At 52.0% G+C, this 16,558-nt stretch overlaps 1 protein-coding gene across 1 annotated transcript in view; it reads right to left on the bottom strand.

Moving 5' to 3' along the window:
• The window catches only part of LOC115098316 (adenylosuccinate synthetase isozyme 2-like), a 70,504-nt gene that overhangs the window by 14,621 nt on the left and 39,325 nt on the right, over positions 1 to 16,558 (bottom strand). The window contains exons 6-9 of the mRNA XM_029614850.1: positions 6,069 to 6,176; positions 5,726 to 5,807; positions 398 to 524; positions 13 to 167 (exon numbers count right to left, since the gene is read on the bottom strand). Of these exons, the coding sequence (XP_029470710.1) occupies positions 13 to 167; positions 398 to 524; positions 5,726 to 5,807; positions 6,069 to 6,176 (472 nt within the window). The remainder of the gene's footprint in view (positions 1 to 12; positions 168 to 397; positions 525 to 5,725; positions 5,808 to 6,068; positions 6,177 to 16,558) is intronic.

Genomic DNA, 16,558 nt, shown 5'->3' with positions numbered 1-16,558 from the left:
AGCTGGACTCACATTGTTCTGTTCTGTAGGGAAGGCTCCCACACCAACACGCGTGGTGTATGACTTCACCACACCATACACCTTCCCAATGTATCGAGGGGCAATCCCCAGGCCCGTGCAGACTCCTCCGACTGTGCAGTTGGAAGAGGTAACAAAGGGATATGTACCTGGAAGAAGGCACAACATTTATCAGCAGATTACAGTCTATACTCGTGCCTGCCTCCTACAGGGGCTTCCCAAATTCCTGTCTTGTGTCAGGCTGCATCTTTAGGGTTTTCCAGCATCCCTTCCCTGTGACATGTAGAGACCCCCACTCTCCTGTGACATGCTGCCTTCTGCAGGGATTCCCAGCTCTCTGTCCTCAAGGCCTGAGACAGGGGGGTTAGGATTCTCTTACCGAAGTCAATATCTAGAAGGGCAGCATTGGCACCTTCCACCAGAATCTTCTTGGGAGATCCATGCAGCGCCTGGTACATGAAATACACACCGTCCTTTGCAAGTGGGGCGATCTTCTCTGCAGAGCCCTGGAGGCAAGAGAGACATCAGTCATGGGAAGAGCAACATGCAAGTGAATGAACATGTGAGGGATGTTCTGGAGGACAGGGGTATGCAAGACGGAGACTGAGGAGGTGAGGGAAGCAAGGAGGAAAGTGAAAAGGTTACATGGGGGAGGGAGAGAATTGAGGGGAGAATGGAAAAGGGGTGTGGAAAATTGGTTCTTACCTGCTAATTTTCGTTCCTGAAGTACCATGGATCAGTCCAGCCCAGTGGGTTTATGCATCCCTACCAGAAGATGGAGGCAGAGAACAAAACTTTGAGGCACTGCTCCATAACCTAGAGTGCCACCTGCAGTCCCTCAGTATTGATCTGAACTCAAGTCAAGATGTCTACCTTTTGGGTGAACAGAGACTTAAAATTGGAGCCCCCTGCAAACCAGGCCCCCCTGAAAAGTACAAAACATATACCAAACTATGTACACTTCTTATTACTCTGAGCATATCCTGTGCCAGCTCAGCCATATCCAGAAGCGAGGAAGTCTTTCAATACATGGGGACGGTCTCTGGACTGAAACGTGGTACTTCAGGAACAAAAATTAGAATTTAAATACCATTTTTCCTTTCCTGTTCGTACCCCGGATCAGTCCAGACAAGTGGGATGCACCCAAGCCCCTCTACTATGGGCGGGAACTCAAAAGACCCGTGCGCAACACACTCTCCCCAAACGTCACCTCTTCTTGGCCCGCACATCTAAATGGTACTGTTTGGTAAAGGTGTGAAGAAAAGACCATGTTGCTGCATGACAAATCTCCTGCGGAGAAAGCAGCTGACACTCCGCCCACGAGGTTGCCTGTGCTCTCAAACCCTTCAGCACCAGCCGGCCCTTACAGATATAAGCCAAAGCTATAGTCTCTTTTAACCATCAAGCAAAAGTGCCCTTGGAAGCCTTATTTCCCTTCTTTGCTTCACTGAACAGGACAAACAGATGATCAGATCTCCGAAAGCGATTGGTCACCTTGCGATATCGCAAAAGAATTCGATGCACATCCAATAAGTGAAGCTCCCTAGCCATCGGAGTATGGGCCGTCAAGTTTGGAAAGACCAGAAGCTCAACCACTTGATTAAGGTGAAAAGAAGACACCACCTTCGGCAAAAAGGAAGGAACTGTATGTAAGGAAACCCCATCCTCCGAAAAGCACAGGAAAGAGTCCTTACACGACAACGTTTGCAGCTCAGAAATTTGCCTAGCCGCACAGATGCGGCTAGGCAAAAAAAGAGGTGAAGAGGTGAAGAGGCGGCCTGTGGCAGGAGCCACAGGCCGCCTCTTCACCTCTTTTTCTGCTTCATATGCAACCCGGAGGCTGACGACATCTGTCCCATGCAGCTGGAGCCGCGCTTCTGCAGTCTCGCAGCTCCATGCCGCCCATGCTCCCTCCCGCGGCATGGAGCTGCGCTATTACATCTTTACGTGGCAGGGGCTGTGCTGCTTCACTTCACGTGGCCCGGGGCCGCCGTGTCTCACTGCGCTACTTCTGCATGAGCGGTCCGGAGGCCTCTGGAACTTCCATCACACGGCTGGGGCCGTGTTGCCAAGTTCCATGTGGCTGGGAGGCCACTGACAATATCCTCTTGCGACCCGGAGGTCGCCAACCTTACCTCCGGTTCTCAGAGGGAAAAGGGCCTACATCCCCGATCTTGCCTGGAGTTCAGAGCCGCCTTTGGTGCCCTTCCATGCGGCAGGGAAGCCACCTCCGACGTGCTGGGCCTGGTTTGCGGCCTAGCTCCTCTCCTGCACTCTTCAGCAGCATGGGCGCTGACCAGAGTCCTGTCCCTTCTTCCTAGGGGGCAAGGTCGCGACTTCCTTCCCTTCTTAAAGGGACAGCGTAGGAGTGGTGCTCTTCTGACATCATCGTGGGAGTCGCCTCTTCAGCCCTACAAAAGGGGCTCGTCGTCACTTCAACCTTGCCTTTGCAAGGAGCCAGTCCTCCTTAAGACTTCTCGTCTTCAGCTTCTCAAGGCACTTCGTTTTATGTGGGATCCCGTGTCTTCGTCTTCTCCTGGTCTCTCGTCTCGTCAAGCTTCTGTGTTCTAGATGTTCCTAATGTTCGTCCGTCAGATGTTTTTACGTCTAGATGTCTCCTTTTTCCGGATAACCTTCCTTTTTCATGGCAATGCAAGTCTCCAAGAGGTTCCAGCTTTTATCTTCCTTATCCTGACTTTGTTGCCGAGGCATTCCCTCGAATCTTCAACCCTGTCTGGATCCTCAGTCTTCTACTTGCCTTCACTCCATGAATGAACCCTGTTTCCTGTTCCGTCCCGGTGTGGTCTGTGCCTGGCCTTGATTGGCTGTGCAGGGCACACTTCGGTACAGGCTTCGTCGGAGTCTTCACTTCATCTTCTCTTCTTCCTGTGTGGGGAACCACCAGCGTGGTCCATGACCTGTCTTCATTGGCTGAGTAGGGCACGTGATGTGGTAGTACCGACTCAGCATTCTGCAAGCAACTTGAGTGGGGAACCACTAGCGTGGTCTGCGACCAGCCTACCCAACTGTATAGGGTGCGCCGCCTGCATGGTCCGGGACCAGTCCGGCTAGGTTGTGTAGGGCACATGATGTGCAGTACCGACTCAGTACTCTTCAAGCAACTCATGGCCTTCCTGAGTTTCTTTCTCTATGTGATCAGTCATTTCACTCCACGTATCCAGAATCTCCTTTCTCTCTAAGTGTTCAGAGTCTCGTCTCACTCCACGTATCCAGAGTGTCGTTCCACTCCACGTATCCAGAGTCTTGTCTCACTTCAAGTCTTCGTTCGATGTCTTCGTCCTTCAACCACTGTCCATCCTGTCGCTGCTCCCATGTGGCGGGTCCGAAAGGGCTAACGAGTAGTCGGAGGACCACTCTCGAGACCAACATTGCGTTGTTTGGGTCTCTCTGCTGCGTACAGGTTCGGCTGTGGCCAAGGTTCCAGCAACACCAGCCTACACTTGGACACTCTTCACCTGCCTTGGCGCTTGCCGGAGTTCCTCTGTGGCTGCGTTGTGGCCCAAGGGTACACAAAATCACCAGAGATGGATCCGCTACCCGTGTTCCCACAACAATGGCTACCAGGAAAACAGTCTTCAAGGTTAAATCCTTCAAAGACGCTCTCCGCATTGGCTTGAAGGGAGGGCCACACAGCACGCGAATAACCAAATTAAGATTCCATGCCAGACAGATCTTCCGCATCGGAGGACACAAATGTTTTGCACCTTTTGGGAAACGAACCACATCCAGATAAGACACCAGTGGTTTTCTCTTAATCCTACCACGAAGAGAACCCAAGGCTGCCGTCTGGGCCCAAAAGGAATTACAGGCCAACCCCTAAGCCAAACCACTCTGCAAAAAGTATGGATATGCGAAATGTCCACCTTTAAAGGCTGCACCCTGTTCTGGAAACATCAAGATTCGAAAACTCTCCACACCAGGACATAAGCCATGGAAGTGGAAGATTTCCTCGCCTGAAGCAAAGTCGCAATAATAGGTTCCGAATAACCTTTCAAACAGAGTCGCTGCCTCTCAAAAGCCAAGCTGCTAGACAGAAGTGATCCTTCCAGTCTGAAAATATGGGTCCCTGCCGTAGCAATCCTGAGAGATGAGCCAAGCGAACAAGACCGTCCACCACCAGATGCAGAAGATCGGCAAACCATGCTGATGCGGCCACTCGGGTGCCACCAGAATCACCCTATCTGGGTGAAGCTCGATGCACCGCAACACTCGACCTACAAGAGGCCACAATGGAAACACGTACAGCAATAGATTAGTCGGCCCCAGTTGAACGAGAGCTTCGATGCCCTCCGATCCGATCTCTCGTCTGTGACTGAAAAAACGATCTATTTTTGCATTTGCTGGAGTCGCCATGAGGTCCACCACTGGTCTGCCCCACCTTGCCTGCAGCAAGGCAAAGGCTTCTGCCAACAACTCCCACTCCCCTGGGTCCAGACGTTTTCTGCTGAGGAAGTCCGCCTGCACATTGTCCACTCCGGCTACATAAGCAGCAGCTATTCTCACCAGATGTTTCTCCGCCCACAGGGACAGTTCTTGCACCTCCAGTGCCACGAGATGACTCTTTGTACTACCTTGACGGTTGATGTATGCTACTGTCATCACACTGTCTGAGAAAGCTCGCACCAACTTGTCCTGAACGAGCAGAAGAAACGCCAACAAGGCCTTGCAGACTGCCCTGGTTTCCAGGTGACTGATGGACCAAGTCGCCTCTTCCGTCGACCACTGATCTTGGGCTGATTTCCTAGACAAATTCTCCTTCCTCAGCCAGAGAGGCTGGCATCCGTGGTCACTAGTACCCAGCCGGGCATTTCCTGATCGATTCCCTTCTCCAGACTGCACCGAATCAGTCACCATGAAAGACTGGATCTGGCATCCTATGGCAATGGTAAAGAATGCTGAAACTTTGCTCCGGCAACAGGATTACAGAGCCCTCTGCAGAGGACGCATGTGCGCAAATCCCCATGGCCCATGGCACTAATTCCAGCATAGAATTCCAGCATAGACGCCATGGAACTCAGAACCTGCAAGCAATCCCAGACCCTGGGTACTGACAGTTGCAGTAGCCGAAGAACCTGACTCTGTAACTTGAGGACTCTCTCCTTAGTCAGAAACAACTTCCCCAGCCGGGTACCGAAGCAGGCTATCAGTACTACAACGATGGGTAGGCCTCAGATGACTCTTTGCGAGGTTCGTCACCCAGCCCAACAACTCCAGAAACTGCAGTACCTGCTGGACTGAGTGACCACCTCCAACTTTGAAAAAAATATCTGGAGAGTCTGAGTACATGTCCATCCTGTGCTTGGACAAAAAATGACTGAGACTCATGAGGCAACACCCATGCGGGAATTCTTGCACATCCTCAGTAGAGCTCAAGGCTTTACTATCTAGAGAGATGAGTCTTTTCGATGCTGCTGGATGACGTCACCCACATGTGATGTTTAATTTGCTAATTCAGCCTGCTTATCAACAGAAAAAGGGACAGAAATGCATGGAGATGTAGAGATTAGAGGGCCAAAGCTGCAAATGAAGGGAGCGAGGAGAGGAACAGAGAAGTATTTAGGATGAGCGAAACGAGGCTGTGTTGGAGAAGAGGGAGTAAAGCTACATGGGGAAGGAGAGAAAGCTGTTCAAAAATGGAAAGAGACTGCTCTTCCTCTTCCTCTCCCACACCCAGAACCTTTCTTACCTTCAGCTGTAGTAACTCTCCTTCAGTGTCAATGATGAGGGTGGGGTACATGGCCTGGTACTGAGCTGCAAGGATCCTAAACCTGACACAGAAAGGGAGAGGGAGAGATTAGAGCTCCTTCTGAATCTTGGAAATATCAGTCTGCAGAAGGAATACAGAAGTGGGGCAGGGTACTGGCTCTTCATGCTGTCTTGCAGGAATTAGCAGCAAGATCAGACTCTCCTGCCTCAGTGCCAGATTCCATTCTACAGAGATAAAAGACTGAGGAATGCTCACTAGAGTAGTCTTATGCACTTAAATCGGACCTTTCCTATTCCACCCTCCCCCCACCCCCCACACTCACTTCTTGGAGAACTCCTGAAAGTCTGCCAGGAGATCACAGATGCGCAGCCCCGTCCGAGCAGCCTTGGATGAGTATACGGGACCAATCCCTTTCTTTGTGGTCCCCAGACTGGAAAAGAAAGATCCAGGTTATTGCTGGGGATTAAAAAGGATCAGAAGCAGCACCAGAGAGCAACCCCAATGTTATAATTCTTTACGCTTCATATGACATATATCACACTTCCAAAAACTATAAATCAGCCCTGACTTCCCAACTTTGCTCCTCCCAACAGCTCCACCCAATTTTAGGATACCTAAATGTAGGCACTGAGAAGAGGGGAATTTGTATTTAGGAAGATCCAGGCAACCAATTCTTAAAGACAGGTGCCTAGATCTTTTGACTATTAGGCTCAGAGGTACTTTAATTCATTAAGTGCCGTTTTCTAAGAAAAAAATGCATTCTTACTTGATAATTTCCTTTCCTTGAGTCCAGCTAGACTATCTATTATTCTCCATCTGCCCACCAACTAGCAGATAGAGAATAATAGGATTCCTGTTGTCACCCCTTATATGCTCCCATGATGACCTCAGCCTGCCAATATTTCCTGTAACAAGTTAAAAAAATAACTAACCAAAAGCCATCCACTCCCCAAGCATAGGGTTTCCAATGAGACACAAAAACAGCTTAAAATTCCACAACTTTAAAAACAGATTAACAACAACATACCACTCATCTCCAGAAGTGCGAATATTCATACTTTGCCCTAAGTAAGGAGAAATGTTCTTACCTGCTAATTTCCTTTCCATTAGTCCTGATACACCAGTCCAGCCATTACAAGTGGGTTATTTCCCCCTACCAGCAGATCGAGGCAGACAACACTGTTTTCCTGTGTGGTGCTAGCCACAGGAACCCAGTATCTTTCTGATAAAGCTTCGGGTCAGACCCCCTTGCACACACGAAACATCAACCATTGATGACAAATTCTACCATGAAATGAAATTTCCCTGCCAATAGAAGGAGAAGGAAAAGAACAACACAGAGGGAACCACACTGGGAATAAACGCCAAAATTCAACCTTCCACATCATCCTAACCAAAACAGTCTGACAATTATGCAGCCATGCTTCCTAGGTGGGTCCTGGACTGGTGTAGCAGAACTAATGAAAAGGAAATTATAAGTAAGAATATTTCTCCTTCCATCTCGTCCTGCTACACCAGTTCAACCATTAAAAGTAGGAAGTACCAAAGCGATAATTACCTGGGTGGGAAGAAGTGAAGACTGCTCGTAAAATCCCACCACATAAGCAAACTCCTCCTGAACAAGTACGTGCAGCCTATAATGCTTCACAAAGGAATTCAGGGACAACCAATCAGCCGCCCTGAAATGTCAGCCCAGGATATTGAATGTGCCCTGGTGGTGTGTGAGCCCCCCAGTTCAGGAGGCTTCTTGCCTTTAGGCAAATATGCCAAATCAATAATGTCCTTTATCCAGCAGGCCAAGGTAGCCTTAGAGGCCGCCTCCCCTTTATGTGGACCTCCAAATAGGACAAACAACCTGTCTGACTTGCAGAAGTCATTAGTAACTTCCAAACAGCGCAGAACCATTCTGTGCTCAACCAAACACTGGAGGGACCGGTACTCCAACCCACACTCCTCCCGAGAATATGCCGGAAGGGAAATCACTCGGTTAATGTGAAAGGCAGAATTCACCTTAGGGATAAATGACAGCAGCAGACGGAATGTGACCACGCTCAAGGAAATCATCAAAAAAGGGCCCTAGCAAGATAAAGCTTGCAATTCCGAAACCTGCTGCATGGAACAAATCACCACCAGGAATGCTGTCTTCAGAGAAAGGTCCTTCAGCGAGGACTGTTTCAGAGCTCAAAGGAAGTCCCTCAAAAGAGCATTCAACACCAAATTCAGATCCCGTGGGAGTACGATAGGATGAAAGGGAGGCCGCAGCATCCGAATGAGTTACTAGGGAGACATCCCCAAGTGGTCCCTTGTAGCAAGAAATGGCGGCCACCTGGACCTTCAAGGAATTCAAGAAGAAGCCCTTATTAAAACTGCCTTGGAGAAAGGCCAGAATACAGGGTACCTATCTATGCCTGCCAAGGAGATTCTAGTACCACAAAACTGCTCAAATAGGGATATAAGCCAAAGTTGTGGACCACCTGTGGGACTTCAAAAGCCTAGAAATGAACCGCAGAGGAATAGAGTTTCTGCTCAAGAGCCAGGCAGTAGGAGCTGGATCCTCCATTACCACGGGCTCTTGAACCAAGAGACTCCCACATCCTTGGCAGATGGAAGTGCCGGTCCACTTGCACCATACAATGTCCACATACCATGTTAGGCGAGGCCAATCCGGTGCCACCAGAATGACCTGATTGTTTTCCAAGTCCACTCTTCGGAGCAGCCTGCCATGGAGGGAAGGCATACAGAAGCATGCGCCCTCCGACTGGGGTATCGATGTCCAACAACTCATGTTTCTGGCACTGGCTGAAAAACCAATCGACCTTTGCATTTCGTTGGGTTGCCATCAGATCCACCTATGGTCAATCCCACCTGCAGCAAATCTGGTGGAACACATCTAGACTCAACTCCCATTCTCTGGGATCCAATTGGTTCTGGCTGAGAAAGTCGGCCTGAATGTTTTCCTGACTGGCAATATGCACAGCCAAGAACAATTGCAAGTTCTTCTCTGCCCATGGGAACAGGAGTGAGGACTCCAACAAACCCCCCCCCCCACTCCTGATTCTGGGTTCCCCCTTGCCAATTCACATATGGTACTGCTGTGGAATTGTCTGACAGGACCTGAATGGCCCTCCCTTAAATCAGAGGGAGAAAATGAAGGACAGTCAACCAAATGGCCCTGACCTCCAATTTGCTGATGGACTAAGAAGCCTCAGTCGAAGACCATCTGCCATGAGCCACCTGCTCCTGAGAATGCACCCTCTGAGAGGCTCGCGACCGTTGTCACCAAGATCTAGGGCAGTGTCATCAAGCTGACCCACTTTAGGAGATGTGCAGGACCATCCACCAGATCAGTGACTCTCGTACCTCTAGGCACAGTGGAAGCCTCACCCCATAGTCCTGAAACACCAGAAACCATCTGGACAGGAACGACACCTGGAGCGGATGCATATGTACCTTGGCCCACGAAACTAGATCAAAAGTTGCTGCCTTCAAGCCAAGCACTTACAAATAGTCCCACGCCGAGCGAATCGATCATTACAGAAAGTTCTAAACCTGCTGGCGCATCTTGAGGACCCGCTCGTCTGTGAGATACACATGACCCACCTGAGTGTCAAATGTTGCCTCCAAGTACTCCAGGGACAGTGTAGGCTGAAGAGAACTCTGCAAAATTGATCACCCAGCCCAAGCTTTCTAAGATCTGCACCACCTGATGAGTCACCTGCACTGACTCCTCGTGTGATGGTGCGCAGATTAACCAGTCATCAGACATGAGTGCACTACAATTATCTTGCACTGAAGCGCTGCCACTACTATGACCATTACTGTGGTAAACACCTGTGGCGCAGTCACAAGACCAAAGGGCAGTGCCCGGAACTGAAAGTGTTCCTGCAGCACACAAAAACACAGGTTCCTCTGATCCCTTTCCTGGATCAGAATGTGAAGGTAGGCCTCTGTCAGATCCAGGGAGCACAGGAATTCCTCCTGATGAACCGCAATGAAGACAGACCTCAGTGCTTCCATGAGAAAACGCGGAACCCACAGGCAGTGATTGAGATCAAAGATGGGCTGAAAGGATCCATCCTTCTTGGGCACAACAAAATAAATGTAGTAACAGCCCTGACCCCATTCGGAAGGGGGTACTGAAGCTACTCCGCTGGAACTGAAGCTTCAATAAAGCCTATGGGACAGCCTGCTGCTTGGACGGAATTGAACAAGGCGACACCAGAAAGACATTTTGCATGGGACAACATAGATCTAATTATATTGTACTGTTCCATTTCTGTTACAAGTTTCTCTATCCCCCGTTCGATGTAAACCGATCTGATATGGTATTTAACCATGAAGTTCGGTATAGAAAAATGCTAAATAAATAAATAAATGTATACCCTGAGCGAATGATCTCCAACATCCAAAGGTCGTACGTTAGCTGGGCTCATTCTCTGTAAAACTCCCGTAGATGTTCTCTTATGGGAAATAACAGACATTGGACCCGCGGGTCCTCAGGAGGCAGCTCTGCCGACCCTTGGCCAAGCTTAGAAACCTGGCTCCACAAAAGAAATAACCCCAGCCTCTCACCTTGGGATACGTAGTGGAGATGGACCTAAAGAACTGCAACGGAGATGGAACCTTCAAGAGGCCCAAAACTGCCCTTGACCTCTGCCTCTCCTATAACCTATATCCTCAGGTTATCGCTGGGGCTTTGGTTTCCAAAGTTTTTCACTAACTGGTCCAGGTCCTCCTCGAACAGAAGCTTGCGCTTGAAGGGGAACTTCCCCAGCTAGGTCTTAGACTATGAGTCAGCTGCTCAATTCTAAAGTAACTGACGGACTATTACCAAATGGCTACTACTGGGATGAACAACATAACAAGTCATACAACGTGTTTGCCAAAAAGGCAGCCACCAACTCCATCCAGGCTACCTCCTCGCTCTCCGGCAGCTGCTGGATCAAACGAAGAAGCGCTCGCACCACCATAACTGAACAGAGATGTGAACATCTGTCGCCAACAAGATGAACAAGTTCCGAAAAAGTGGTTCCATCTTCCTGTTCTGTGAATCCTTCAGTGATGCATCCCCTTCCACTGGAATAGTGATACACCTGGTAAGGGCTGTCACCAGGGCACCCACCACCAGATCCTGAAAATCTTCACACTGCAGCCGTAGGAAAAGGAAACAATCACTGCATGTTATAATTAGTGAGGTTTGGGTGGACCCTTGGACACTGAGGCAGCTGACCACGCCCATGGAGGGAAGCCCCGTGAGGGGCCACAGGTCAGACTCAGCTCTGGACACACAAACACAGATATTTCTTTATTTGGACAGTTTGATAAACCACCAGAGGTGGCAGTAGTGAGTAGATGTAGTAGCCCAGCTGGGCTAGTATTCCCCAGGGCGCTGGAACAGCGATTCCTCCGGTAGCAGTGCTGAAGTGGAGAGAACTGAGAAAGTGAGTACAATAGAACATTCACAGAGTCCCAAATATGGAGAAGTCCCAAGATAGGGAGAGCTGGCCCTCAAGGAGCGAGTACCAGATCCCTGGAAGCAGAGAGACTCGTTGGCAAAGTACTTACACAGCGGTTCCACGTAGGAGATGGCACTGGTGCTGTACCTGGCGCTGTACTCGCTCCTCGAGCTGGCCCTCGAGGAGCGAGTACCTGGTTCCAGGGAGACAGCTCCGAGGAGTGGATGATAGTAGTACAGTAGTACTCACTGATGGTGTCTGTAGCGAATTCTTCCAAGTAGAAGAGGAGATATATATTAAATGGACAATTTTCTCAGTGGAGGGGGGTGGGCAGTGGAGTGCCTCAGAGATCTGTATTGGGACCCTTACTTTTCAATATATTTATAAACGATCTGGAAAGAAATACGACGAGTGAGTTAATCAAATTTGCAGATGATACAAAATTGTTCAGAGTAATTAAATCACAAGCAGATTGTGATAAATTGCAGGAAGCCCTTGTGAGACTAGAAAATTGGGCAACGAAATGGCAGATGAAATTTAATGTGGATAAGTGCAATGTGATGCATATAGGGAAAAATAAATGAAAATTAGTTCTTACCTGATAATTTTCGTTCCTGTAGTACCACGGATCAGTCCAGACACCTGGGTTGTGACTCCGCACCAGCAGATGGAGACAGAGCAAAACTCGACGGGCTCCCTACATATAGTAAGGTGCCACCCACAGCCCCTCAGTCGAACGTCCTGTCAAAGCAAGATCAAAAAGTCCGACTAACTAACTAGAAAAAACAAAATCCACCGATTCAACACAGCACTCCGGCTGGAATCGGAAACATCAGAACCAGCAACAAAACACAACGGCCAGTTCCGAAAGAGGAAACAGGGACTCCAAAGGGGAGTCAACAATACTCCAGTGAAACGAGCGGACTCTCCCTCTATTTCTCAGCAACAAGAACACACAGACGGGTGGGAGCCTGGACTGATCCGTGGTACTACAGGAACGAAAATTATCAGGTAAGAACTAATTTTCATTTCCCTGTACGTACCCGGATCAGTCCAGACACCTGGGATGTACCAGAGCCAAACCTCAAGGGCGGGAAGCAGAGAGTCCCGCTCGGAGAACACTCCCCCCAAACCCCCGAGATTCCGCTGCCTGCACATCCAGTCTATAATGTCTGGTAAAAGAATGCAACGACTTCCAAGTCGCTGCCCTACAGATCTCCTGCGTGGACACCTGAGAGACCTCTGCCCAAGACGTGGCTTGCGCCCGAGTCGAGTGAGCGCGAAGCCCCTGAGGTGCCAGCTTGCCATGCAGCAGATACGCTGAGCCAATCGCCTCTTTGAGCCAACGCGCAATAGTGGCCCGCGACGCCGCGGACCCCCTGCGACCCCCCGAGCAGAGCACAAACAGGTGGTCAGAGATCCGGAAAGGATTCGTAACCTCCAGATACCGAAGTAGAATCCTACGCACATCAAGTTTTCGTAAGTCCTTAGACCCCTTGTCTGTCGGATCCACGGTCGAAAACCCCGGGAGATCCACAGACTGATTCAAGTGGAACGAAGATACCACTTTGGGCAAAAAGGACGGAACCGTCCTCAGAGACACCCCTGCTTCCGTAAACCGCAAAAACGGTTCCCGACAAGACAGGGCCTGTAGCTCCGAGACGCGACGAGCGGAAGTGATGGCGACTAGAAACACAGTCTTCAAGGTCAGATCTTTCAGCGTCGCCCGCTTGATCGGCTCGAACGGTGCACCACAAAGAGCTGAAAGCACATAATTCAAATTCCAAGACGGACACGGATTTCGCACCGGCGGACGCAGATGTTTAGCCCCCCGAAGGAAACGCGTTACATCCGGGTGGCAAGCCAGGGACACCCCTTGGACCTTCCCACGAAGACACCCAAGGGCCGCAATCTGAACCTTTAAAGTACTCCAAGACAGCCCCTTCGAGAGGCCCTCTTGAAGAAATGCTAGAACCTCAGGCACTGCAGGTCGAATGGGGTTAACCTCGTGAGAACCACACCAGTCCTCAAAAACCGTCCAGACCCGCATGTAGGTTAAAGAGGTAGACTGTTTTCGAGCTCTCAACAACGTAGTGATCACCGCCTCGGAGTACCCTTTAGTCCTCAAGCGCGCCCTCTCAAAAGCCAAGCCGCGAGACAAAAGTGAGCCGCATCCTCCAAACAGACGGGTCCCTGACGAAGAATGCCGGCGACCCCGTGAAACCGAAGGGGTGGCTCCGCCGCGAGCTGAACGAGATCCGCGAACCACGGCCGTCTGGGCCACTCCGGCGCCACCAAGATCACCGGTCCCGGATGCAACTCTATTCGCCGTAACACCCTTCCGATTAGGGGCCACGGCGGGAAGACATAGAGCAGTACGTCCACGGGCCAAGGGAGGACCAGCGCATCGACCCCCTCGGCTCCCCGCTCTCTCCGTCGGCTGAAGAACCGCGGAGCCTTTGCGTTCTGCACGGTAGCCATCAAGTCCAGGCGGGGTCGGCCCCACCTGGCACAGATCAGACGAAACGCTACCGCCGGTAGCTCCCATTCCCCTGGATCCAGGCGATGCCTGCTGAGGAAGTCCGCCTGTATGTTGTCCACGCCGGCGATGTGGGACGCTGCCAGACTGCTGAGATGGCGCTCCGCCCAGTCCATCAGCTGACTCGCCTCCACCGCCACTTGCTGGCTCTTCGTTCCTCCTTGGCGATTGATATAGGCCACCGTGGTCGCGTTGTCCGACAAGACCCGGACTGCCTGACCCCGAAGCAATGGGAGGAAGGCCCGCAAAGCCAAGGCCACCGCCCGGGTCTCCAACCGGTTGATGGACCACCGGGACTGCCGACTGGACCACCGGCCCTGCACCGAGTGCCCCCCACAGACCGCCCCCCAACCAGAGAGGCTGGCGTCCGTCGTGACCACCGACCAGGTGGGCATGAGGAGCGAGACACCACACGTCAGGTGCCCCGGACAGAGCCACCACTGCATGCTGGCCCGGGCGCGATCCGTGAGGGGCAGGGGCAGGAGAAATTCCTCCGATACCGGCTTCCAGCGGGAAAGTAAGGCTGATTGTAACGGCCGTAGATGGGCGAAAGCCCAGGGAACCAAAGCTAGCGTGGACGCCATGGAACCCAACACCATCAAGTAATCGCGCACTAGCGGACATCGTAGGGACAGAAGGCGTTTCACCTGTCCCTGGAGCTTTACCACTCTCTCCTGAGTGAGCGACACTCGAGCACTCTCCGTGTCGAACAAGGCCCCCAGATACTCCAACCTCTGGGTAGGCTCCAGATGACTCTTGGCCAGGTTGACTACCCAGCCCAGCGACTGCAAGAGCTGTAGGACCCTGGCAATCGCCGCTCTGCACCCCGCTTCGGATTTGGCCCGGATGAGCCAATCGTCCAAGTATGGGTGAACCAGGAGCCCCTCCCTCCGGAGCTGGGCCGCTACCACCACCATCACCTTGGTGAAAGTGCGTGGCGCCGTGGCCAGGCCGAAAGGAAGGGCCCGGAACTGGTAATGCCTGCCGAGGATGCAGAACCGCAGGTACCTGTGATGGTCCGGCTGAATTCCGATGTGTAAGTACGCCTCTGTGAGATCCAGGGACGCCAGAAACTCGCCGGGACGAACCGCCGCCACCACTGAGCGGATCGTCTCCATCTTGAAACTGGGAACACGCAGACACTTGTTGACCCCTTTCAGGTCGAGAATTGGTCGAAAAGCGCCGTCCTTCTTGGGAACCACGAAGTAAATGGAGTATCTTCCTACGCCTCTTTGACTTGGTGGCACTGGAACAATGGCGCCCAGACCTTCCAGGCGCCGAAGGGTCACTCGTACGGCTGCGCGCTTGGCGACCGCCTTGCAGGGAGAGACGAGAAACTTGTCCCACGGCAGGCGTGCAAAATCTAACGCGTAACCGTGTTTTATGACTCCGAGGACCCACTGGTCTGAGGTTATCTTGGTCCATTCCCCGTAAAACTGCCCCAGCCTCGCCCCCACGTTTGGGACGGCGTCCAGAGGCGGATGCGGGGAATGAACCCGTCTCGTTTCATTGTGTCGACTTGGACCCCGATCCCGCCGAGGGTCCCCCCGACCGGTTGAACTTCTTCCCTCGAAAGGACTGGGACCAGGAGGATCTGGACGAACTGGCTCGGTAGGACGGGCCCGTCCCGGATCGCTGCGGCCTCTGACGTCGGTTAGACCGGAACCTGTTCCTGGCCGAGAAGTTAGATCGCGACCGCGGTCTGTCTTCCGGCAGTTTGAAAGCCTTATTCTCGCTGAGGAACTGCATGAGATCATCCAGTTGTTTGCCAAACAGCAACTTCCCTTTAAAGGGTAAGGATCCCAAATGCGCCTTTGACGTACCATCCGCAGACCAGTTACGGAGCCAGAGGAGACGGCGAGCAGAGACCGCCGACACCATAGCCCTGGCCGAAGTTCTCAGCAAATCATGCATTGCATCCGCACTGTAGGCTATCACCGCCTCCAAGTGATCCGCCTGTGAGGCTTCCCCTTCGGACAGACCAGCATTTGCTTGCAAGTTCTGGGCCCACCGAAGGCCCGCCCGTAACGCAAAGTTACTGCAGATAGCCGCTCGGGCTCCCAGAGCGGACACTTCGAAAACTTTTTTAAGTTGCACCTCGAGCTTCCGATCCTGGATGTCTCGAAGCGCCGTGGCCCCCGTGACAGGGATGGTGGATCTCTTGGTGACCGCTGACACCGCCGCATCTACACGAGGGAGGCGCAGTAATTCGAGAACGTCCTCCGGCAGAGGATACAACTTGTCCATGGCCTTGGACACTTTAAGTCCCAATTCCGGGGTATCCCACTCCCGGAACAGTATGTCAGAGGCCGAGAAATGAAACGGGAACGCCACTGCAGGTCCTGCGAGGCCGAGGAGGACCGGATCCATATTTGCGGTCTGACGGACCTCGACCGGTGGAGCTTCAATGCCAATCTCCTCCAGGATCGCTGGTATCAGCGGAGAGAGCTCCTCTCTCTTAAACAAGCGCACGACCTTGGGGTCATCCCCCTCCCCCGCCAGCGTACCTTTTCCGGCGCCTGGCGGTGCAGGGCTCGGGTCATCGGGCCCCTCAGGCCCTCCTGCAGCCCCCGAGACCGAAAGATCCTCATCCGAGGAAGTAGACTCCGTGTCAGACTCCTGAGGGACGCCCCGTGCCGGTCTCTTCCCCTGAGGTGGACCCGGCGAGCTCCTGGGCCGGCCTGCCCGTCTCTTGGAGCGCGGGCGTCCCTTTCCGCCACCTGAAGTTCCTCCGGAGCTGCGTCGCGACTTCTTATATTTTGCCAATTTTTTTAACAACATAGCAAAATCATCGGAAAAGGAATCCTCCGAGTCGGA

Source organism: Rhinatrema bivittatum, chromosome 8, assembly GCF_901001135.1.
Source record: "Rhinatrema bivittatum chromosome 8, aRhiBiv1.1, whole genome shotgun sequence".
In the NCBI taxonomy this organism is placed as follows: domain Eukaryota; kingdom Metazoa; phylum Chordata; class Amphibia; order Gymnophiona; family Rhinatrematidae; genus Rhinatrema; species Rhinatrema bivittatum.
The sequence above is the reverse complement of the archived record's forward strand: the minus strand, read 5'-3'. Positions and strand labels throughout refer to the sequence as shown.